A 23,961-nucleotide genomic window follows, 5' to 3' on the forward strand; every position below is an offset into this window, starting at 1 on the left:
CCACAACGATTTGCAATTTTTTAATTTTCTCGAATAATTTCACACCTTCTCTATTTTTTTTCTCGAAGGTGGGCAGGATTTCGTGGGTATGTCTAATGACAAAAACTGATTGTAATTGACCCCCGCAACCGAAAATAATTTTTCCACAACGATTTGCAATTTTTTTTCTCCGTTGAAAAATTTAGGCACCTAATTGGATTTTCAGTAAGGAATTTTTTTCTCGAAAGTGCGTACAATTTCGGAGGTATGTGTAATGATAAAAAATGATTGTAATTGATCCCCGCAACCGAAAATAATTTTTTTAGAATGATTTGAAAAATTTTTTTTCGCCGAAAAATTTCAGCACCTACTCGATTTTTTTTCTCGAAAGTAGATAGGATTTCGGAGGTATGTGTACTCAGCAAAAATGATTGTAGTTGACCCCCGCAACCGAAAATAATTTTTCCAGAACGATTTGAAATTTTTGAATTTAATTGTTAATAACTTTTTAACGAAGCTTCCATCAACAAATTAGTATTCTTGATTTTCGTCTTATTTTGGCCTCTACTATCGCTCATTAAAATTTTTGCTAGAGGTAGCCGAACACCCTGTATATCCTGCATATACATTTGAAAGCTCAACTGATAGCGCAAACGTTATAACGTTGCTAAAATGGATCGATGATACAATTCTACACAAAATATTGCGTTTGTGAATTAATAAACTTCGATAGACTGAATGCATGGTAAATCAACGTGTTTGAAAAGACTTGAACCTCCACGAGGTGCATTTATTTATGCAAAAAAATATAATAAGAAAATCTTAATATTGTATCTGCAGTTTTACGACTATGTATGTATATGTATATGTATATGTTTATGTATTATCGAAGCATTCAAATTTTACGGGATGATTATGGTTTGGAAGCATATTTGTTAGTAATAGCTTTTTATAGAATAAGTAATATCATTTTGTGCATTTGAGTTTTCATATTTTTGTACTATTGCGATTAATTGTGCCTTTTAAGTGTTCACTGTTAACGAATTGAGATTAATATTATGATAGAATTCTTTAAAAGCGTTTTACCACCGCGTATGGTTGAAACCGTATCTCATCCTATAAACATTTGCATGCCCATTACTCATCACATTATATTTGCAATTATGTATATTCGAGTTATCATTCAGACATAAATTAAATCATATTTATATAATCTTTGCGCGCTATCATCTGTTATTCAACCACATGTCTATAGTTACTTTTTAATAAAACGTATTTTATACAAATTAGACAAAAGAAAAAATATATGTTGTATATGAATTTTATATTATGCGTTTGAAAGTATTAAAAATGTATTACTAGTTTATAAATGAACGAAAATACTGTACGAAAATATTTGTCAATCATGTTAATACAATGTTATATTCTATTATTTCACCCACTGCACAAAATTTAATAAACGTAGAAAATACTAGTGCTTGCAACTAAATGGAGGATCATAATTTTTAATTTTTCCTTTTTCGATTACAATAGGAATAATATTTTGTGCAAATTGCATATGGATTTTGGATGCCAAAATTAAACGAATATCACTTATCAATTAAAAACAATTTCTATGTAAGAAGAATTTACATTGGTCCATAATTTTTAAACACACTGTATATATACAAAAATTATTAGGTTTAAGGCTAATGAGCATCATTACTTTTTTACTAAAAATTCTTCCATATTTTGATACAAAAAATATATTCATTCGTTATGAAAACAAAGGTGACCTTGAAATCTCTAAAACGCTTTCCCCTATGAAAAAAACATATGCAATATACATATAATATGACATTCGAATTATGCTACTTTCGTATAAAATGTTTCTTTGTGCATTGTATACCTTGGAACAGAATTATGCAAATTTTATTCAATAATTAATACAAAGTAAATTAGTCTTCGTTAACGGTTTCATTCGTCTGGATGTTAATTAAAAAATATTGTGATTTACGAATGAAACGCAAACTCGAGTTAGTTTAGAAATGAATCGAAAATTTTCATTCGTTCAAAATTTACCCAACCCTGCTTTGAAAGTTATTTAAAGAATTCAAGTCGCGTAGACCACCCTGTATATTGCTGTGTATAATACACAATGTGTCGGGCAAGTTTTTCAAACGACCAATCAAACTCATGTATAAAGAAAATCTTTGTTGTTATATAGCTTGCTAATATAAAAATATGTTATCAAACGTTTCCGAAGCAGTGGGAAAAGGAATTAAACATTGAATGTATTACATTTCAATGGAAACGTTCAACGAATGGGCAATTATGTTTGAGGTTAACTGTCATTTTCGTAAAGAAATGCTGACCGGCGATGTTTTTGTAACACGAAACGTAATATTTCTCATATTTTAGATAAAAAATATAAAGTAATGGATATTATTTTTATTGGCGAGATTCTATGAAAAACGCGACAAAATGAGTAGTGTTAAACTCGATGTACTGTGGTCACCTATCCATGCAAATAAATTTATTACATGGGGTACGGAAATCTGTCTGTACGAAGTGACACAAGTAAAAGACAGTATTAGGCAATTATGTGAGTATACGTTGCTCGTACAACGTGTTTTACGCGTGATTCATTCGTTAAAGGTAGAAAAGTATCGTTCTATGTTTCTTTCGCACAGATATAAAGATTTCCGACTCTACGGTAGCTCATTTACTTGCTACAAATACAAATCATCATTACGTTAAGTGTATAGATATATATCCGCAATTGGAACCAGATATTTTGTTAGCGGTCGGACAAGCAAATGGAAAAGTCGTTTTGACCACTTTCGGTCCGACGGTGTTCGATTCTCAAGGTCTCAGTGGAAAAGAATTAGGTAAATTATTTCAGTACTCAGACTTTGTACCAATCGCGCGAGACAAATTAGCATCAAAGACGTTATAGATAAACTCCTTGCTTCGATTGTTATTGCAGTTCCAAAATATGCAAGGCAATGTAACACCGTCGCTTGGAATCCCATAGATACAAATTTAATTGTATCTGGTTTAGATAAGCATAGTAAAGATCATTCCATTTTATTGTGGGATATAAATAAAGGCTTGCAAGGTTCGGAAAGAGTGCATCACCACACTGCTGTTCAAACGGATTCTGTAAGACCTATCGCTGAGGTCGGTGTTTCTGAAATTATACATTCTATCGCTTGGTTCAAGAACGAACAGAAATGTATGGTGGTTGGTGCAAATAACAAGCAGCTGAAAATTATTGATTTTAGAGGTAATAAAATGAACTAAAACGTATATCGATATACGATACATCGATTTGTCTTTTAATAGATTCCGCAAAGGTAGTGAACACAGCTGCGACTAAAGCAGTTTATAACGTGTCGGTCAACCCGCACAATAATCATCATTTAGTCTCCAGTGTCGATAATCAGATAACAATTTGGGATACGCGCTGTTTCGAAAAGCCTGTTTTGACCCTGTCGCAAGGTAGACAAATTACTAAAGTTCTCTGGTGCCCTACCAGACACAACCTCTTGGGTGCTTTACAAAAAGACTCGGGTAAAATACAGTTTTAATTTAACCGTGTAACTGCGAGCTACTGTAATAATAATAACAACATAATAAACTAACCTTGGTATTATTTTTTTCCAGTGACATTACATTTGTATGATATTCAACACTGTGGAACTGGCGGAGGAGAAGATACTGAACCTGGAGCCTTGGAAAGAACGGTTGCACCACCTTGGCATAGCCCCGTAAGCTTTTCATGGCATCCGACACACGTGAACAGGCTATTGGCAATATCGCAACAAGGTTTGTTTATATTATGCTACCAAGATATAAAAACAATCAGATTTGTTTTATTCCTGTTTATTATTTTTAAAGAACTCACGGATTATACGGTCTGCGAAAGGATTACGGTAAATTGGTCTACGCGATCTCACCTTGCATGGAATCATGCTTCCAAATCTTTTAAATACATATGCAGCAATGATAACATATACAAGGCTCTGGACGACATTTCTATTTTGACTAAAACACGCGCAGCTTCGGAATATGGATTACTTGTAAGTTGAGGAAGTCTATAATTTACCTTGTTCAAAGGCTCACGCATGTACGTTTATAGCCAGAACTGACTCAGAATGGCGAACTGGCTGAAAACGATACACTCAAGAACCTGTGGCAATGGTTATATTTAAGTCGTTATTTGGTAGAAGATGGCACTATATCCAGTCCGGATAATAAACATCCAGGCGTCAGGTAAATGAAAGATTTTCTTGATTAATTCCCCTTTAAAGTATACGCGAGTTAATGTTCGTGGACATTACATAGAACAGTTTTGAAGTTGGACGGTCAACAAGGATCCAATGGTTTCTTGAAATCGGAACTGATGCATCGTCCCTGGTCGGATATAGGATCGAATCATACCGCGAAAATTTACAGGTACGAATGGGAAACGAAGATCAGTTCAAAACCTTTAGCAAGGCTAAGAACAAAGAGGATAAATTTTTATGATTTATATTATTTGTTCGATGTAAGTCGAAGTTCGTGTAAAGCATTATATTTTGTATTGTAGATCTCCAGATAGAGATAAAGGACTGCTTTTATGCGGTTGGAGATTTGACAAGGATACAAACACTCTTTATGATAATTTATTTTTAGAGAGGTTAGAAAGAGAGGGGGCGTACCCGAGAGCGGCGGCGATAGCAGTATTTAATTTATGTTTACGACAAGCCATAGAAATATTAAACCGGGGAGCGAGTAAAATGTCAATGTCCGCAAACTTGAATATTGTCGCCATGGCTTTGTCGGGATTCTCCGAAGATAGAAATAGCATGTGGAGAGAATCCTGTTTGAAATGTAGATCCCAACTTTCAGATCCATATTTGAGAGCGACTTTTGCTTTTCTCACGTCGGACGATTCGTACGAAAATGTTTTAGTAAGTAAAATATTAATTTTCTATGTTAAAGTCGAGCAAATCATTTCACCGTCGTTCTATCAACGAATTTATCGCGACTTATCACCTGGGTTTTTGTAGAACGAAAATGGTATGGCGGTCGAGGATAGAGTTGCGTTCGCGCTTATGTTTTTATCGGACAATAAATTGAACGAATACTTAAAAAGGTTAACTCAAAATCTAACCGACGAGGGAAATTTGTCTGGGTTTCTTTTAACAGGTTCAATTTTCTCGTATTTAGTTAATCGATAAGCAGTATTTATAATAATTTTTCTCGCTACGCGTTGGTATATTTTAGGTGCAAGCTTCGAAGGTATACAATTATTAAATCGATATTTAGAGATCACCGGCGACGTTCAAAGTTGCAGCCTCATAGCTATTAGGGCGTTCACTCCGAAATTGCTGCAAGAAAACCAAGTACAAGTATGGATTACTAGGTATTGAGATTGGTAATGATAGTTGAAAGAGTTATCGATACGGAATAGATTAAGGAGTCCCATTTATATGTAGTTACAGGAACCTTTTGAACGCATGGAAAATGTGGACTCAAAGAGCACATTTTGACATTGCAATGCGATCTGCGACAAACGAGAAACCTCCGCAACAAATATACGTTTCTTGCAACTTTTGTGGTAAAAGTATATCGGCGCTTATGCAAGGTTTAAGCAGAGCTAGGGGACCCTTCGGTAGATTGGGAAGTACGCCGAATAAATTAAAGGTACATTTTTTGGGGAATTTCAAATGACTCGTGGAACGAATTAATATGAAATTGATTGGTCTTGTTTAGATGTCTTCGTGTCCAAATTGTCGAAAACCGTTACCGCGATGCGCCATCTGTTTGATGCACATGGGTACCGTGAGCGGATTGCAAATGACTACGTCTGGCGTTAGTAGGAACGAAGAGTGCGACAACAAGCTGACAGAATTCAGTAACTGGTTCACGTGGTGTCAAACGTGCAGACACGGTGGTCATGCTGATCACATTACGCATTGGTTTCGGTAATATGTTTCAATAATGTATATACAGTACTCGTTTTAACTTGTCCTTGTAATTTATCATCATTTTTAAATAGGCAACATTCCGAGTGTCCGGTAACATCGTGCACTTGTAGATGCTTCTCCTTGGACGCGTCGTGCAAAATCGGAGTGGGTATCGCGTAAACAGAAACCATGGCATCCCAAGAAATTTATACAGCACCGACGGTGTTTCTTTTCTTTTTATAGTTTTAGGATATCATTTTTTTTGTACTTCCCGAAAAAAAAGGATAATTAACTGTGCATTTACGCGGTGTTACAGAAGTTTATTATGACAAAAATAATTTACTATTAGACGTGTACATAATAATAACAGTGCTCTTGTAAAAAGATTTTGCAAGTTATCTTCGCTGTGATTTATACTCCTTCGTCGCCTTCGTACATTCTCCATTTTTTTGGTCCTAATACGTTCAATATAACCATCATTTCGTTATACTGTTCGGGATCTGTAACGTCCTCTGTGTTTTTATACGCCTCGCGACAAGGAGAAAAACGTGAATATGTTTATCGAAATATATTTATGTTTACCGAAATTTTCTGTCATGCTGGCCGGGAACAATATATAGTTACTACAAGCCATCGTGGACTTTGAATGCACAGTCCCGTGAACTTCTATGTAACCGTCGGCATTGCCGTCGATAGGTTCTGGTAAAGTTACGTTAACTTGTACGCCATCTGTTGTTTTCAATTCTATATTCTTACCGTTAGAACTTTTCTAATACATAGTCAATGAAAGTTATAAATGTATTTCAGATGTTTCTTTTTTCTAATTGCATCAATGTAATATTATAGCGGTTCTTAATCTATGATCCAACCAATGACTTGGGTGTCTAAAAATTCCTTACAGATTTAAATCTTTAATCGAATTTTGAAGGTCTGCGACGATAAAAAAATGATTTAACCCCTTGACGCTTACGTTTGAGTCTTGATCTCTATTTAAATTGACAATTCAAGGAACGAAAGTAATTGTTTTCCTTCGCAATTCTACATTTCGGTGTTCACTTTAGTACGTTAGAAATGCAAGATACAATATTGTAGTTAATAAAAAACAGGTTATTATGCAAATCCAATAAAGAAAATCGATCATTTTTGGCGAGTAAAACTAAAATATGTGAACTTGAAAGGGTTGATTAATGGGAGTCGTTGGTAAATAAAAGGTTAAGAACCGCCGCAAGACGATGTAACTTACTTTTCCAACGGTTCCAAGTAGAATCACTTGCTCTCCAATATTTTGCGCCAGTCGGCGACCGTCGATACGATTTTTATGCATTTCCGTTTCTCTTTAATTGTACATCAATTTTGAATGTACTTTTGTTTATAATGCGGTTCAAAGACTTCGAAGTAAATGTATCTAGTAATTTCAAGCAACAAACTAAATGGAAATTAAAGAACCGCAGGACTACGGCAGTGATGGACATTCGTGGGAATTTTGGTCATGCGCACTGAAGCGTATTACACTTAACTAAAATTTAGGGTACCGTGGATCCCAGTAAGGAAGAAAATTTAAGGAAGTTACAGGGAACGAGACAAAAACAACAAATTTCCTCTTAATCTGCATGAGTATAGCTAGAGAAATACGTAGGGGATCTTCGATAAGTTAATTTTAACATGCACCTCTTTTCGCGCTAAAGATACATCTACGGTAGCGAACGCCATGTCGCCATGTAGCTGTGACGTCAGCTTACGCATGCGCAGAAAGGAATCCCACGAGGGAAAATTCCAGTGCGCATGACCAAAATTCCCACGATGTCAGTCACTGGACTACCGGATTGTAACGATGTATCGATGTTTCAAAAATATCTTGTTACGCTACCGCGTGAATATAGGTTTAGTACATACAGCGCCGCGACGGGAATTTATGGAAACTCGATTAATAATCATCGAGTGCGCGATCATGTAACTCCATTAAAATTCGGAGCGAATTCAAACGAACCAGCGTCTTATAATTTTAGGTATTAGTACACAGTTTTATTAGTTATGTTCATTACATTTAATCGTCAGATTTTTCTGCACCATTGATGTCAGTATCCTGTTCGGGTTCGTTCTCGGACGAAGAAGGAAGCTGTTCCACTCTGTAATCAAGGGTAAGATAAATTTAAAGGAATCATACCATATTAATTTGTAACTATTACACGTTGGTGCATTCGTCGTACAATTTGATCGGCAACGATTCGTTAAATTTGATCCTCTCGATCTCTAAGAGCTTCCGTTTCGCCGCGTTGTCCTTGAGCGTTTCCTTTACGATTAGATTGTATATCTGGCTGGTGTTCAATCGAGAGGGCGGAAAAGCACCCTTTTCTAACGAGTTCTTCAACGATTCAAATAAGTTTTCCTTCCCCTCCTGCTTCGTGGTTTTGATAGCCTCGTCGTCCTTCGTCGTTCCAAGTTGCAAATTCCTCGTGGCTACAAAACGCGAAACCAATTCTTTTTTCTTTTTCTACGTATTAAAATTATCTACATTCGCTCGTCAAATTGGGCATACGCCCACGTTTGACAATAAAAAAATGGCGGGAAAATCAATTTCTTGAGATCAAATAAAAAGAAATAGTTAATTTTATATAGAAATTTACGTTGCTTTTTTGCTCTTAAATACATAATCGTCAAAAACAGCAACATGTGTTTTTACCAGGCAATCCAAGATCTATATCCCTCTCGCCTGAAAGTAAATTCTCGAAGGAATACCGCGGGGGATTCAAATTTCTCGATTTGCTTCCAGTCTCTGCTATAAACACGTCCGATGATCTTTCTTTGGTGCCGAACACAAATCCTTGAGGCGCGAGATCCTCAAACTCTCTTATCTCGTCGGTCATCGCTAGAGATCTTCCGGTAGCGAACGTAGATTCGAGATCTTCGTTATCCAACGACGCCTCGGTTTGGGGTCTACGAGTCAGCTGATCGCAGAAAGAGGAGGGGACCGACGATCCTATCCAACTTTTTCTAGAATCACGGAATGAAATTTACTGGATCGCGTACGCTCGATTTACAAAAACCGTTTAAAGAATTATTTACTTACAAACACCTAGCGTGTACGAGTCCAAAAATAATAAATAACGTAGCCACCACAGCTACCAAATAAATAAACATTTTTAATATGTTTATGAGCATGTATGGCCCATCAGTGAATCATTTCGTCAATTGACTAAAGCTCGTTGACAAACGACCATCGGGTTCAGCCTGCTACGATCGTTCGCGTAAACGCGAAACAAAAACGATTTAGCGAATTGAAAAAGAGTATCTGTAAATTTTTAACGATGTGCGACCAATTGTAGGTTACTGCACTGACCAATTTAGGGATAATGATTACCTCGTAATCGATAACAGTAATTTTTAGAATATAAACTTATAAAAAAATATGAGTTTAAATCCGCCACTGCATGCGTGCAGAACCGATCGTAAACGTGTTCATCGATTGTTGAGATAATTTCTTTAGATAATTTCTTGGTTGCAATTTACCCGGAAGACGTGCTTGCATCTGATGCTTGGCATTAGCAATGTAGAAATTAGAAAATTTTGTCAACGATACACACGTTAAATGCACAATAAGACATACATACAATATATATATATATTCTGAAATATGTTTATTTAAGCATTAAATGATAACAAAAGATTAGCAATATCCAGCATCAGACACCAGCTGGCATTAAATATCTGAGCATTTACGTATGTACAGAAGAGAGTATCCAAAGGAAAAATAAAGATGTATCAAAACTAGATCACAAAATGTGTGTACAAAAGTTTACATTTAATGGTTAACAAATCTGATGCATCGCACAGACCGTGTTTTATCAAACGATTTATATATGCATATGTATATATGTATATATAAATGCTACGGATTGCTCTTGAATATTTTTTTTTTATTATTCTATAGAACATTTAGATGGAGCAATACGAATTCGTAAGCGTCGCTTACTTTGTTGTTCGGTTTTCTTATCTTTTCTTTTTTTTGCGTTTCTTTTTCGTTTTTGAACAGGGAAAAAATATAGCATCGAAAGAAACATCGATTCGCGAACGTTTCAAGCAAATATTCAGAAAATAATATAAACGATCGTTAAAATCCCAACTTTAAAAAACCAATTAAACTCTTAATTAACGTACATACCAAACGACGATGATTTCCTTGTATACCACAAACAAAGCAACAAATATTACTCGAACAATGGGTTCGTCGCTCTTTATTCGTCCAAGACGATAAACTTTAAAAATATATTTAAATTCAAGCGTTTACCAACGAAAAATCGAAATACCACGCACGGCGAAACGTTCGTGTGATACGCAAAAATAATCAGATTATCTTCTAGGATAAACCGTTATCGCATAATTTCGTTCTGCTTTCTGATACAGAAATTTGCACCCGGTATAATTTTCAAACGTGTCCAGATGGATCTATTGCGACTTCGTTTTTTTTTTTCATTATATCTAACAGTATTCCCAATAAGACTGACCAGAACTGCATATACGGTAAAATGCACAAGGAACCACATTTGCCAGAAACATTTCCTCGGGTTTACATCCAAAGTACAGATTCAAATCGACGCAGCGTAGTTTCAAATTTTTTCGAAAACTGCCAAGTGTGCATATTAAAATCTATGCCTCGATCATAACCGCTGCATCTCGTTTGCTTAATCTTATAAATTACCTACGCTTCTTAGTCAGTTTATTACACGATCCTTTTAAGCTAAAACGTATTAAGACGAGTATAATAAATGTTTGGTGTACAGCTTTTGTGTAGTTTGTATTATATATGTATATATATACATACATCCATATATAATAAGTTTCCTTTTTAGTTTCTAAAACGAAATCTGCTCTTTTTCTATTCAATATGTACTTTAATGAGCGTATTATTCACAGTACATGATAAATGTACTAATAGTAGCTGATACGATAGTTCTATACAGAAGATGCAATGTAACAGACAGTTTTTGATTCCTTTTTCTTTTTTTTCTCTGGTGTACTTCGTGGACCTATTTTATAACTGCACTCCCATCGTTGAACTACGCTTCGCATTAAATATTCGAATGTATCAAATATATGTATATATATATATATATATATATATATTTTGTTTATGTATATACATATACATATTATTTTTTGATAAATGTCTCTTGCGACAGTATCATTTTTTTCTGTGGAATGATACTTAAACACAAAGAATGCAGTATTGAAAGATCAATAGAGGTTAATCGTCTAAGTCGTTAATATGAAGAACCTCTCTGTGAGTTAATCCAGCTTTCGATAACGTCGAGATTTCTCTGCACGGATACAAAATTCTCTTCGGATAACTTGTTGTTATTTCGAAACATGCTGGGGAATCCGGTTGACTAAATATCCAATTATACACATCCTACGAAGGGAAAACAATCGATTTATCGAAACGATACTAGACCAGAATAAAAAAGCATAAATTTTTATGTCAATTACCTCTACTGTGTCCGACATCAGAAAACGTCGTATCATTGTCCTCTCCCCGAGTTTAATTTGTAAATGACAGGCGTTAGGGTTACTAGGCTCTGGTTCGTAAGGTACTTTACGAATGGTAAGCTCTTTCTCGCGACGAATACGTTGGATCTCTAGCTCTTGTGCATTCAATTTCTCTTTCTCTCTAGCCTCTTGCTCCTCCAGCGCTTTTCGTTCCTCCTCTCTTCTGCGATCTTTTTCTTGATCGGCGCGTAACGACTCCTCGTACGCTTGATCCTGTTGCTGGCGCAAAGATTGCGCAGCGCTACGTTCCGCTCTGTATTACAAAATATTAGTTTATTTCTTTTTATAAACGAGAATTAATTTTTAAACTGAAAATAATTTACCTCTCTTGGCGTGCTTGTATTAAATTAATTTCGTTGTAGTCTATAATTGTTTGCAAACGTGATATTAGATCGGAAGGAGATGGTCTTCCTTCGATCCTATAGTGCAGATAAATAAATCGTTTAACTTATATCGCCCCCGTCGGTTTAAGAAAGAAGCAACGAAATTAGTAGGCAATTGGTAAGCGTAAAAATAATGTTACGTACCTGTCGACTATGGACATTTTGTTATCTCTTAAAACGAACGTAGCCAGGATAGGATAAGATCCAGGTCTGAGAGCTTCTGCTACCTTATAGCCTTCGCCGGATTGTACATTACATGCCCAAAATAGAGTGCGCGTATTTATGAATCTGACAACTTCGGAATCGCCTAACGTTTTCCTATATATACATAAACATCAGCTCGAGTTACTTATTTACATAAAAATTTATTAAAACCTTATACAAACGTGTTGAACGTTACCTGCACCACTGATCGATATCTTGGGTTTCGTCTTTATGCAAATACACCAACAAAAATCTTAATTCTTGTTTTGCGTCGGAAAGAGCCTGGCTGTAAGAGCCTTGGTAAAAAACAGGATGACTATTACCATAACGTTCTTCGTACGATCGAATGAAGTTCATTACATCTTCGACAGGATCGGAGGACACTTTAAATACAATTAATAGTACGTAAGTTACTTTTCTAAACTTCTTACGAGGATATCCTAACCTAACTTGAATGGAATTTAGACTTACCGGGTCTAGCATTTCCTCTAAATATTGAAAGAACTAGCTGTATGATACTGATCACTCTTTCGTAACACAGGGAGAATATATACCATAAATAACTACCGCTGCCGCCAGAACTTCCAGAATAATGAAAATATATTCTAGAATTACTATCGTCAACAACTTGTGGCGGCCTTAACCGCGAGTCTTGTGCAAACATTGATGGCCGTCCTTCGTATAAATTTAACTGTTCCTGAACACAAAGGAAACGACGAATTGGTTAATAGAAATGCGACAAACACAAGAAACATCCCCAAATATAAATTGAATTTTCAGACTATTTTTTCATTGTTGTAAAATCAAATAAAGTATTACAAGTATGCGTTACAAACTCGTAGTTATTCAATATCCTCGTAAAATAATTACGCCAGTGCATCGAATGTTTTTAACGATTCTAGGAATGTACAAGTATCATTTATAAACGGAATGTAAATAGTTGGAAATCTTCGAATACGCCGGAGGAAAGCTTTACCTGTACAGCAACTTCTAAATTCCAATTATGCCTCTGTAAAACATCCCTGCAGATTGACAGGTCTTCAATGCCTGTTAATTCCTAAAAGTAACAACATTAATAGTACTTTATAACGGGCTCGGAGACCAAGCACGGAACAGAAGGGAACAAAAAAAAAACGATATGGCACGTGAAAAAACAACGGATCACCTGGAACTGCAGGATCTTCAATGTCTGCTCGCCGTTAAGTTCGTTTAATGCGAATTCTGCCATGACAATACACGTGTCAAACCGACTAGATATCCCTCGAACAATTGTTTAGTCACGCGGCACTACGGAACAACACTGAATTCATCAGCTGATAAAAAAGTCAGGCACTCGAGAGAAATTGCAATGAAACTGCGCTAGCATTTGGAGCGTGATACAGAGAATTATTTAACCTCAAGCGTCCACGGCCGACAGTTTATGGGCTTCTGTTCATTATCATCACATCACGTTTTGTCTGGTCTCTCCGTGTAATGCACGATGTTTTCGATGTCATGACTTTTTTAACGATAATTTACAGTTTCAAGGTTCTATTTCATGCGGCACGATTTTAGGTGACGTCAGCTGCATGCATTGGCGAAACGACAGTCAACAGTTTCCACATCTCGTGATTGGTAGAACGTTATTATTTCTAGCAACCAATAAAGCAAATGTACCAATAACTGGCCAGAACAAATAATGTCCCGATTTCTGGCTATCTTATAATCATTTATATCTGCATATTACGATGATATTTTATCGTATTTATATTATTCAATCGTGCAGCTTTGCGCGTTAGAAATTGTATCGATGAATAGCGTACGAATTTAACCGTTAAAAACTACCTCCATTCGTAGTCGTACTAGAAATAGAACTGTTACTTGTGAATCGATCACATTCGTTCTCAATCGCGGTAACTTTTCTCGGCGATTAGTGATTTTTCATGATCGCTTTTGTTTAGTGAAAAAAGCATAACTGCTTTTTCCAAGCGTCGTTAGAATTGTCAGTTTAAATGCAAATGTATCCTCAACTTGTATGATCTTGGTTCAATTTTATTCGCAAACATGATTGTAATTTTTCGATCACTGTAATAAATAGCGGTTAATGATTTTGTACGCCTTCTTTATTAAGAATCGTTGGATCGTAAATAGGTTAAAAATCACTATTTATTTCGATGAAATGGGATACATTTCAAATAAATATCTGTGCAGCATGATTTGATATAAAATTTTATACAAAATATAAGCATTCAAATCATCTTCCGATGGACGCTATATATGAATGTACTTCTAGTAACATTGCACCACGGACATCGTGGGAATTTTGGTCATGCGCACTGGAATTTTCCCTCATGGGATTCCTTTCTGCGCATGACCAAATTCCCGCGTATGCCCATCACTGCCGCCATGGTGTTTTCTGCAGAAAGTACTCTGTAATTTTTTATGCTTTCGAATCATGTAAATACAGATATACGTAATGCACCTGTTGCTGTAAACATCGGTTTCTAAATTCGATTCGTTTGTGTAAACATGATGTCGAAAGAATCTGACGTAGATATTAGAATTCAGCAGACATTGTTTGCCATTTATCAAGTGACAACAAAAATGTAAGATTTGAATAGTTTATAACCTCTAATATTTTCGTTTTCCCGCCAAATACTAATACAGTTCAATGAAATCACATATAATTAGTGATGGGATTTGATACGTTTCGAATTGGTTCGAATTAATATATAAATTGAAAAATTCGAATCAATTCGAACATAATTCGAAGATTAGAACTCTTGAAGGACAAAATGAGTTCAAATTTCTTTTTCTTTTACTCGTTAGCCATTTCTATGTTCCAACAAATTTTATTATATTATAATATAAATCTATGGAGACCTTCGACACTCAAGACTTTCAAGACTTTTAAGCTTCGAATCATATTTGAAACGATTCGAATCTTCATAATTTTAAAATTTAAGACTGTTTTAAAACTGAGATTCAAATAGCCCATCGCTACGCTTAATGCAGACACTATATAAAAATAATTTTGCACTATTTCAAACTTGGAACATATAAAACACGTTTATTCGATTTTTCAGTAAGAATGAGTTGGAAATGATTAATCATCTCATAAAGGGAAAGGGTCAGCTTCACGAAACGGTGATCAATGCGAATAAAAAGTTAACCACGGTAGTCGAAAATCTAGGATTAAATATCAATGACATCATAAGCGATAATGAAGAAAACAATTTACCGTAACAGTATAAAAAGAGTTCCCTCTTTTTCTGAATTCAAGGAGAAATTGAACATATTTCTAGAAGATACATGATATCAATTTCCATTGTCAAATACTTTGCATGTACTGTATATTCTGTACATTTATTATAAAAATAAAAATGGATACTTTTATACATAGAATAAAAAAATATACAGCGTGTGCGTCCACCTTTAAATCTCACTAATATAATATTTTTTTCCATTTGCCATATTAACTATTAACAGAAGAAATGAATTTAAAGTTTCGATTCAGTCAACCAACCGTATTTTTGTTCCTTACGATCAGCCTGAGGATTTATCATAATATTTATTAGACTGGGACTATCGCTCACCTAGAAATGATTATTCTGTCAGAATTCCTGGCTAAAAAGCCTGGGTATTAAAATTAAAATTTGACTTACCCGAAGACTGGACTTTATTGCTTGTTGAATATCTTGCACGGTCGTGCAAAAATATCCTTTTCGACCAAACATTTCTATCATTTTCTCGTAATGCGTTTCAGCTGTTAAAGAATATGGCGGGGTCCTAAAAACATCATTTACGTAAATTGGTATTTACTGTATACTTTGATAAACATTAGTTTCGAATATTGTAAAATCTTACACTTGCGTTGGTTCCCCCGAAGCTTGCAATTGTCTGTACGTTTCAGTGTCCAAGCCACTGTAGATACCGTTATTGTTTACGATAATAATAATTATAGGCAGCTTGTACCTGAAACGTTGAAAATTATAAAACTGAACTTATTAAATATTTATCGATTTTAATTACCTAAACATTGTTTCGATTTCCATGCCAGAAAATCCAAAAGCACTGTCCCCCTCCACGCAAAACACTCTTTTCCCGGGTGCAGTGTTTTTGCAATAAAGAGCGGCCGCGATGGCGAAACCTAAACCCACGCCCATGGTTCCAAAGGTACCTGCGTCTAACCTGTGACGAGGCTCGTTATTTAATAACATCGTTTTTCCAATATCCATCGTATTCGCTCCTTCAGAACAAATGATAGAATCTAAAAAATATCGATACATTTTTATAATTTTTTTTCTACTATTCATTGTTAAAGTGGAGTATACAGGATGTACACTAAACAACTGCCAACCTGGTGGAATGATATCTTGAATTTGCTTGAAAACAGCGTAGTAATTCAAGGGCACAGAAACATCCGCGGACATCCTCTGCAGAAAACGAGAACGGTTAGTCGACGATTAGTCGTATCGAGATATGATACTTACTTGGACTACTGCTTTATTTTTATTTGCTTTAGCTAGAAGGTCTCTCCACCATGGGCTATTCCCCTCGACGAACCATTTGCGAGCTTTCAAAACATTAACAAGAGAATCGACAGCCGTGGATACGTCAGATTGGATCGCAACCGCGGAAGGAACAGAATTGTGTAATTCTTCCGGGCATAAGTCAACCTACGATCATCGAGTTTTTAAATTCTGAAAACGGGTCTTTGACCCGCTGACGATTTAAGTAAATAACTCGTCCGTATTTGCTGAGCGTGTGGTACCTGTATCACTTTAACGTTATCTTGGAAACGTGGTGGCCGACCAAAGTGTAACATCCAATTAAATCTGGCGCCTAGTAACAAAATAACGTCGCTCTGTTGCAACGCGAAGGTTCTAGCGCTGGAAACGCAACGTTCATCCGTGTCTGGAACGACGCCCTTTCCCATTGGAGTCGGTAGAAAAGGTATACCAGTTGAATATACAAGATCGCGAATTTCTTTTTCCGCTCTGCCATAAGCGGCCCCTGAAAAATAATTTTGGATCTAATATTTTTTAGGTGGACACCAGAGACAGATGAAATCTACATTAAGAATTGTCGACCACCTTTCCCGACGATCACCAGCGGTCTTTTTGCTCGCATAAGCAAGTTGGCTGCTTGTTGGACCAATTGTTGATCCGGGAATATCAATGGCGGCGGTGGACAGGGCGCCACTTTGTATATTTTGTTCTCGTCGACCGACTGAGTCAGCAAAGTGGCCGGCAGGTCCAAGTATACAGCGCCTGAAAGTAACGTCGGTGACTGATTGTTAAATATTGTATATTCTCGTGGCGTATTGTATCAAATAAATATACCTGGTCGACCGTAAGTGGAGAGTCGAACGGCCTTTTCCACGTGGAGCGGTATGAGCGCTGCTTGGGGTGGTCTCGCTGCATATTTACAATAGGGCTTGCTGGATTCTACCTGCGCCCATTCCTGAAAACCACCAATACCCTCGTGATCCTGGGCACACGATCCCCCAAGTACTATAACTGGCCTGTACGAAAATGTACACGTAATTAATTTTAGTAACAATGGATGTTGGATTTTTCCTGCTCTTAAACATTTATATTTTAATGAGAGATTCTAGAAGCTAAAATAAGACGAAAATCAAGGATACCAATTTGTTAATGGAGGCTTCCCTAAAAAATTTTTTTCTCGAAAATGTGCAGGATTTCGGGGGTATGTCTATTCACCAATAATTATTGTAATTGACCCCCGCAACCGAAAATAATTTTTCCAGAACGATTTGAGATTTTTTAATTTTTTCGAAAAATTTCACAACTTCTCGAATTTTTTTCTAGAAAATGGGTAGGATTTCGGGGTTATGCCTATTGACCAAAAGTGATTATAATCGACCCCCGCAATTAAAAATATTTTTTCCAGAATGATTTGAAACTTTTTATTTTCCCGAAAAATTTCTGCACCTACCCGATTTTTTTTCTCAAAAGTGGGTAGGATTTCGGGGGTATGTTTATTTACCAAAAATGATTGTAATCGACCCCCGCAATAAAAAATATTTTTTCCAGAATGATTTGAAACTTTTTATATTCCCGAAAAATTTCTGCACCTACCCGATTTTTTTTCTCAAAAGCGCGTAGGATTTCGGGTGTATGTCTAATGACCAAAACTAATTATAATCGATCCCCGCAATTAAAAATATTTTTTTAAGAATGATTTGAGACTTTTTATTTTCCCGAAAAATTTCTGCACCTACCTGATTTTTTTTCTCGAAAGTGGCTAGGATTTCGGGGGTATGTCTGTTCACCAAAAATTATTGTAATTGACCCCCACAACCGAAAATAATTTTTCCAGGACGATTTGAGATTTTGTAATTTTTTCGAAAAATTTCACACTTTCTCGAATTTTTTTCTAGAAAATGGTTAGGATTTCGAGGTTATGCCTATTGACCAAAAGTGATTGTAATCGACCCCCGCAATTAAAAATATTTTTTCCAGAATAATTTGAAACTTTTTATTTTCCCGAAAAATTTCTACATCTACCCGATTTTTTTTCTCAAAACTGAGTAGGAATTCGAGGGTATGTTTATTTACCAAAAATGATTGTAATCGACCCCCGCAATAAAAAATATTTTTTCCAGAATGATTTGAAACTTTTTATATTCCCGAAAAATTTCTGCACCTACCCGATTTTTTTTCTCGAAAGTGCGTAGGATTTCGTGGGTATGTCTATTCACCAAAAATTATTGTTATTGACCCCCGTAATATAAAATAATTTTTCCAGTACGATTTGAAATTTTTTAATTTTGTCGAAAAATTTCACACCTTTTCGAATTTTTTTCTACGAAATGGATAAGATTTCGGGGGTATGCCTATCGACCAAAAATGATTGTAATCGACCCCCGCAATTAAAAATATTTTTTCCAGAATGATTTGAAACTTTTTATTTTCCCGAAAAATTTCTGCACATACTCGATTTTTTTTCTCGAAAGTGCGTAGGATTTCGTGGGTATGTCTATTCACCAAAAATTATTGTTATTGACCCCCGTAATATAAAATAATTTTTCCAGTACGATTTGAAATTTTTTAATTTTGTCGAAAAATTTCACACCTTTTCGAATTTTTTTCTACGAAATGGATAAGATTTCGGGGGTATGCCTATCGACCAAAAATGATTGTAATCGACCCCCGCAATTAAAAATATTTTTTCCAGAATGATTTGAAACTTTTTATTTTCCCGAAAAATTTCTGCACCTACTCGATTTTTTTTCTCGAAAGTGGGTAGGATTTCGGGGGTATGTCTATTCACCAAAAATGATTGTAATTGACCCCCGCAATATAAAATAATTTTTTCAGAATGATTTGAAATTTGTTAATTTAATTTTTTAATAACTTTTTAACGAAGCCTCAGTCAAGAAATTGTCGTCTTATTTTGGTATCTAGAATCCCCATTAAAATTTTTCCTAGGGACGACGTTAATTATCAACAATACCCGCCATCGATAAAACAGCGGTTCATTGAATACAATTATTAATATCTCTGATTCGAATCCACTTCCCACGGTGTTTAACGAATTTCTGTTTCCTCCTGATGCCTCTTCATCTTTTAACACGGTTACTGCGCGACATGTTTACATAATCATTATCTAACTTACACGCTATGCATTTTCTTTAATAATATGGTACAATGAATGCGAGCCGGATTGCGTAATCCATCATAATAGTTTGATATAAGATTACCATGAGATGAAAGATAAGTATTCGCGTATAAAAACATTAAAATCTATCTGTGGTAATGTAACGATTATGAATGTCTGTAATGCGTTGTGCTAATAATTTTTCAGTAATACTAGCGCCAAATACCGCACAATATTTATAATTCTTACAACTAAAACGACGCTCACCAGCAATTCGTTTGGGCATTGGCCATACCACCGATGACGTGAAGCAATCCAGGCCCAGAGACGCATAGAACCGCCGCTGGTCTTCCTAATTAAAAAAATAACATTCAATTCTTAATAACCTTCATATTGTCGTTCATTTGTTGTAGCCAAATGACATTTCTATTTCGTAATGCTTTACAAGTCATAACGTTAAAATTATTAAAATTTATTGTTAAAATTTTCGTTCGATTCAAACAAAGATACATAATTTATGATTTCTCTCTGCTTACTGGTCAGGTAGCCATACGCCTGCGCAGCGTAGCACGCAGCCTGCTCGTTCCTAAATCCAAGATACTGAATACCTGCAGCTTGCATGCATATGGCCAAGTCGATCACAGGGTGTCCCATAATCCCGAATGTATACTCGACATTCTGTTTAAACAAACAAAAATTTTAAATAAAATTATTACTTTAAATCATTCCATGTTTACAGTGAGAGGTCGCACCTGTAGAGTCATCGATTTTACTAAAACATTCGATCATTTTTTTCTGGTGATTCGGAAGCAAAAATAAGCACACGCATATCGGAGCTTTTTTGCCAATGTTCACTATTTACAAAGATATTTAACATTTAATTTTTAAATCTCTGTATACAAAGTATACAAAATAAAAATTATCAAATTTTCCATAATATATTTATGAAAGTATTGTCAATGGATTGACAAGATTTTTCCAGTGAAAATGAGTCCAAACACGACCCTATTCGGACTACTTTTAATTATACATTATTACAATAACCTCTAAATCGCTTCAACTATGTGTTATTAAAAATAGTCCGAATCGTGTTGTATTTGTAATTTTAATTAGACCTCCCACATCTAGCCTTAGTGCTCTCATAAAGAAATGGCTGATACACAAATTTTTGAAATAACAATGTTTCTTGCCTCTGCGTTTGTTTAAAATAATAAAGGAGTGATAATATAGTATTGTTAGTGCACAAGATGCACGCATTCATCAGGGTAGCATGATCAAGGAGAAAGTTCACGGAATGCGATAAGCGCGGCAAAAGAAAGCAACAAAAAAAGTGCAGTATCTAATGCTATCGCAAAACATAAAATTACACGTTACGTACGTATTGTTATTTTCTGCGGTTATTAAACGGCAGGAACAAATCAATTTTCCGTGTCGTCGGTAGACTAGTTGTATCGTTCGAAATACTCGACTCTAAATAATATTATTTATCAAGAAAGTTACTGCGACGCTGCGAGAGCAAAGTAATGTATCTCGAGTCGCGGGAGAAATAAGAGACGACGTTCGGTGCTCGCGGTTTAAACCGAATCATAATAATTTACCGATCGACAGTAAATCAGGACCGTGAATCGAACGAGATAAAGTAGCGAATTCGATCGTAAACAGGATGTTCCGTCACGAGGAGGAGCGACTTCCGCTCGTACAGCGGAAAAAGAAACGTGAGTGTTGTTACTCTTTGTTACGTTACTTTCGAATAATTTTTCGTCGAAATTCAATGGATTTCAAACGAATAAGTCGATTATTAAATATGTACACCGATTTATACGATGAAAATAAGTTACAAAAATTGTCTGTCTTATTATATCCAATGAAAGTTTCCCTTCGTTTGAAATTTCATTAGTTCGTGGTTCAAATTGTAAAGTGGAGGTCATAAATGTTTTGGGATTTCCGATCTTTTCATACCTAGAGGTAGGTAGGTCAGGTACGCGATTTAGTTTGAAAGCTTAATTACATTTCTCAGTTATTAGAAACTTGGAAGTGTTTCTTTTGGAACCAAACATAATATATGAATCTCTTTATTGGAGAATTATTTCCTTTGTGCTTGAAACTAATAAACCTTTCGTACTGTAATATTGATTGCTCAAACTGCAGTACTCTTGTTATATTACTAGCCTTACCGTAGCTGATAAGATAATCCTGTAGGTATGTAAGTGTAACGTAATACGAGCAAGTGGGATTTTTTAAAAAATTGTATAAACAGCCAGGAACATCGACAGTAAATAAATAACGGTGTTGAGAATAAACGCTTCGATAACAATGAACGGGCAGACAAATGCATTGCGTTGTCAGATATACGCGTCACATAACCTTAAAAGTAACATTCCGGTTTCGATCGTGTAAAAACGAAAGGAAGAAAGTGGACGCGGAGAAATGAGGAAAACCGAGAAAAATCCGGTACCTGTTCCTTCAAGGCTTCAGCAACAATCTGATTACCGTTCTTCATGTTTCACTTATTGTTAACCAACAAAGCGCACGGAGTGTCACCACGACTCGTGTCAACTGTCACGAGTAAACTGTTTAAAGTACGCGGATGCACAATTCCACTTACCGTTTGAACTTTGGAACCTTTGGAAAAAATATATCACGACTCCCCATTAAATATATTTTGCGATTCGCGAACCGTCGTATCGGATTACAAAAAAAAAAAAAGTCGCTTTGTAATCGTACCGAGTACATGTTATCGCGTTAATTTCACAATAACCTTGCTATACATGTACGGTGTATTTATGAATATTTTATTTGGGTACAGTCTTTTTGAAAACTAAGGTGACGTGTGAATCGATTCGAATTTATAGATATTTGGCGAAAAATTTAAATGAAGCTTAGAACTCTTGAAAATCTTCTTAAAAGCAGGAAACATTATCAGTAATAAAAAAAATAGGTTAAAGGGGATTGTTGAATAAAATTTTATTATTAAATAAATAACGGAAGTATACATATTACACTATGCAGTTTCGATGTATATTATTCTATTACACATTGTAAATACAATGTTAGTTTAAAGTAATGAATATTGATATAATCGTGACAATTTACTTTCCAAGGGGACTGTGTGTGTTAGAATTTCATAACTGAGGTTCACAGACCCCTGAGGGTTCGCGAGTTCTCCAAAGATAAAAGAAAAAGCATATTATCTAGTGGAATAAAAATTCTTTCCGTGGCATTCTTATTGTAAATAACGATTAAAAAACATTCTGTTGTCGACATTTGTCAGCTCGAAGCGATTGAAATTTCGGTGATAGGCTATTTCGATCAATATTCGTTACACAACAAAATGGTGAAACGTATCCACGACTGATAGTAAACAATCTTTCTTCGCATGAAGTTATGATAAAAATAGCATACAATTAACGCTGGGCAAAACGAGTCGCGTTAATATGTATGTACCTACTCTTGCCTTCCATTATTTCTGTTACATAACTTACTATCAATTTGGACTGTCATTATCACTTACGGTATTGCGATACTGTATCATGAATAAAACCATCAGTAACTTCCAATAAGGGGAACATGGCCCATTATTGTAAAAACGATATACAGTGTGTTCGGTCACCCGTGGGAAAAATTTTAATGGGAGATTCTAGGGGTCAAAGTAAGAGGAAAATAAAGAATACCAATTTGTTGATGGAGGCTTCGTTAAAAAGTTATTAACAATTATATTCAAAAATTTCAAATCGTTCTGGAAAAATTATTTTCGGTTGCGGGGGTCAATTACAATCATTTTTGGTGAATAGATATACCATTGAAATCCTACTCATTTTCGAGAAAAAAATTCAAGTAGGTACCGAAATTTTTAGACGAAATTAAAATATTCAAAATCATACTAAAAAAATTATATTTAGTTACAGGGGTCAATTACAATCATTTTTGGTCATTACACGTACCCCCGAAATCCTACGCACTTTCGAGAAAAAAATTCCTTACCGAAAATCTAATTTGCTGCCTAAATTCGACGAGAAAAAAAAAATTTCAAATCGTTCTGGAAAAATTATTTTCAGTTGCGGGGGTCAATTACAATCATTTTTGGTGGATAGACATACCCCCGAAATCTTACGCAGTTTTTAGAAAAAAATTCCAGAAGATATGAAATTTTTCGACAGGAAAAAAAAATTTCAAATCGTTCTGGAAAAATTATTTTCGGTTGCGGGGGTCAATTGCAATCATTTTTGGTGGATAGACATACCCCCGAAATCCTGCGCATTTTCGAGAAAAAAATTCAGTACTAGTGGAACTTTGAATGTTAATAACTTTTT

The 23,961-nt window shown here is 35.4% G+C and overlaps 5 protein-coding genes across 10 annotated transcripts; 1 reads left to right on the forward strand and 4 right to left on the reverse strand.

The window, feature by feature from the left end:
- The first annotated feature begins 1,956 nt into the window (after positions 1-1,956).
- Positions 1,957-6,225, forward strand: LOC122404575 (GATOR complex protein MIOS-B). 3 transcript variants are annotated; one of them, XM_043408654.1, is made up of 16 exons: positions 2,117-2,301; positions 2,380-2,563; positions 2,652-2,849; positions 2,948-3,247; positions 3,307-3,534; positions 3,628-3,789; positions 3,862-4,043; positions 4,103-4,236; positions 4,309-4,419; positions 4,553-4,916; positions 5,016-5,154; positions 5,233-5,371; positions 5,445-5,652; positions 5,722-5,933; positions 6,008-6,080; positions 6,159-6,195. In XM_043408654.1, exons 2-16 carry the CDS (start codon positions 2,443-2,445, stop codon positions 6,162-6,164), a joined length of 2,577 nt encoding a protein of 858 aa, XP_043264589.1. In that variant the 5' UTR covers positions 2,117-2,301; positions 2,380-2,442; the 3' UTR covers positions 6,165-6,195. The 3 variants fall into 3 exon arrangements, with proteins under 3 accessions (XP_043264588.1, XP_043264589.1, XP_043264586.1); XM_043408653.1 differs by adding an exon at positions 1,957-1,994 and having other exon boundaries at positions 2,225-2,563; positions 6,008-6,225; XM_043408651.1 differs by having other exon boundaries at positions 6,008-6,225.
- Positions 6,221-7,299, reverse strand: LOC122404576 (replication protein A 14 kDa subunit-like). Its single transcript, XM_043408655.1, has 3 exons — positions 7,159-7,299; positions 6,498-6,684; positions 6,221-6,415 (listed from the first exon to the last, which is right to left on the reverse strand). Exons 1-3 carry the CDS (start codon positions 7,237-7,239, stop codon positions 6,327-6,329), a joined length of 357 nt encoding a protein of 118 aa, XP_043264590.1. The 5' UTR covers positions 7,240-7,299; the 3' UTR covers positions 6,221-6,326.
- Positions 7,300-7,959: 660 nt separating this feature from the next.
- Positions 7,960-9,092, reverse strand: LOC122404753. Its single transcript, XM_043408976.1, has 4 exons — positions 8,983-9,092; positions 8,596-8,906; positions 8,123-8,372; positions 7,960-8,041 (listed from the first exon to the last, which is right to left on the reverse strand). Exons 1-4 carry the CDS (start codon positions 9,072-9,074, stop codon positions 7,960-7,962), a joined length of 735 nt encoding a protein of 244 aa, XP_043264911.1. The 5' UTR covers positions 9,075-9,092.
- Positions 9,093-10,341: 1,249 nt separating this feature from the next.
- On the reverse strand, positions 10,342-13,603 carry LOC122404563 (FAS-associated factor 2). 2 transcript variants are annotated; one of them, XR_006259714.1, is made up of 9 exons: positions 13,212-13,603; positions 13,023-13,103; positions 12,518-12,743; positions 12,243-12,429; positions 11,987-12,160; positions 11,783-11,878; positions 11,400-11,712; positions 10,735-11,322; positions 10,342-10,650 (listed from the first exon to the last, which is right to left on the reverse strand). XR_006259714.1 is itself a non-coding variant. In XM_043408624.1 (8 exons), the coding sequence occupies exons 1-8, from the start codon at positions 13,272-13,274 to the stop codon at positions 11,158-11,160; spliced, it is 1,305 nt and encodes a 434-aa protein (XP_043264559.1). In that variant the 5' UTR covers positions 13,275-13,603; the 3' UTR covers positions 10,342-11,157. The 2 variants fall into 2 exon arrangements, 1 of the variants encoding a protein (XP_043264559.1); XM_043408624.1 differs by having other exon boundaries at positions 10,342-11,322.
- A 1,754-nt stretch (positions 13,604-15,357) lies between these two features.
- On the reverse strand, positions 15,358-22,315 carry LOC122404927 (2-hydroxyacyl-CoA lyase 1). Of its 3 annotated transcripts, none has more exons than XM_043409322.1 (12): positions 22,257-22,315; positions 20,188-20,329; positions 19,919-20,003; positions 17,371-17,552; positions 17,122-17,298; positions 16,800-17,041; positions 16,519-16,704; positions 16,386-16,461; positions 16,058-16,295; positions 15,893-16,000; positions 15,691-15,814; positions 15,358-15,621 (listed from the first exon to the last, which is right to left on the reverse strand). In XM_043409322.1, the coding sequence occupies exons 2-12, from the start codon at positions 20,303-20,305 to the stop codon at positions 15,526-15,528; spliced, it is 1,632 nt and encodes a 543-aa protein (XP_043265257.1). In that variant the 5' UTR covers positions 20,306-20,329; positions 22,257-22,315; the 3' UTR covers positions 15,358-15,525. The 3 variants fall into 3 exon arrangements, with proteins under 3 accessions (XP_043265257.1, XP_043265256.1, XP_043265255.1); XM_043409321.1 differs by lacking the exon at positions 22,257-22,315 and adding an exon at positions 21,030-21,099; XM_043409320.1 differs by lacking the exon at positions 22,257-22,315 and adding an exon at positions 22,107-22,245 and having other exon boundaries at positions 15,359-15,621.
- Between the last annotated feature and the right edge of the window lie 1,646 nt (positions 22,316-23,961).

This window comes from Colletes gigas, unplaced genomic scaffold (assembly GCF_013123115.1).
Source record: "Colletes gigas isolate AHSC1104 unplaced genomic scaffold, ASM1312311v1 Colletes_gigas_Sc00003, whole genome shotgun sequence".
NCBI lineage: Eukaryota > Metazoa > Arthropoda > Insecta > Hymenoptera > Colletidae > Colletes > Colletes gigas.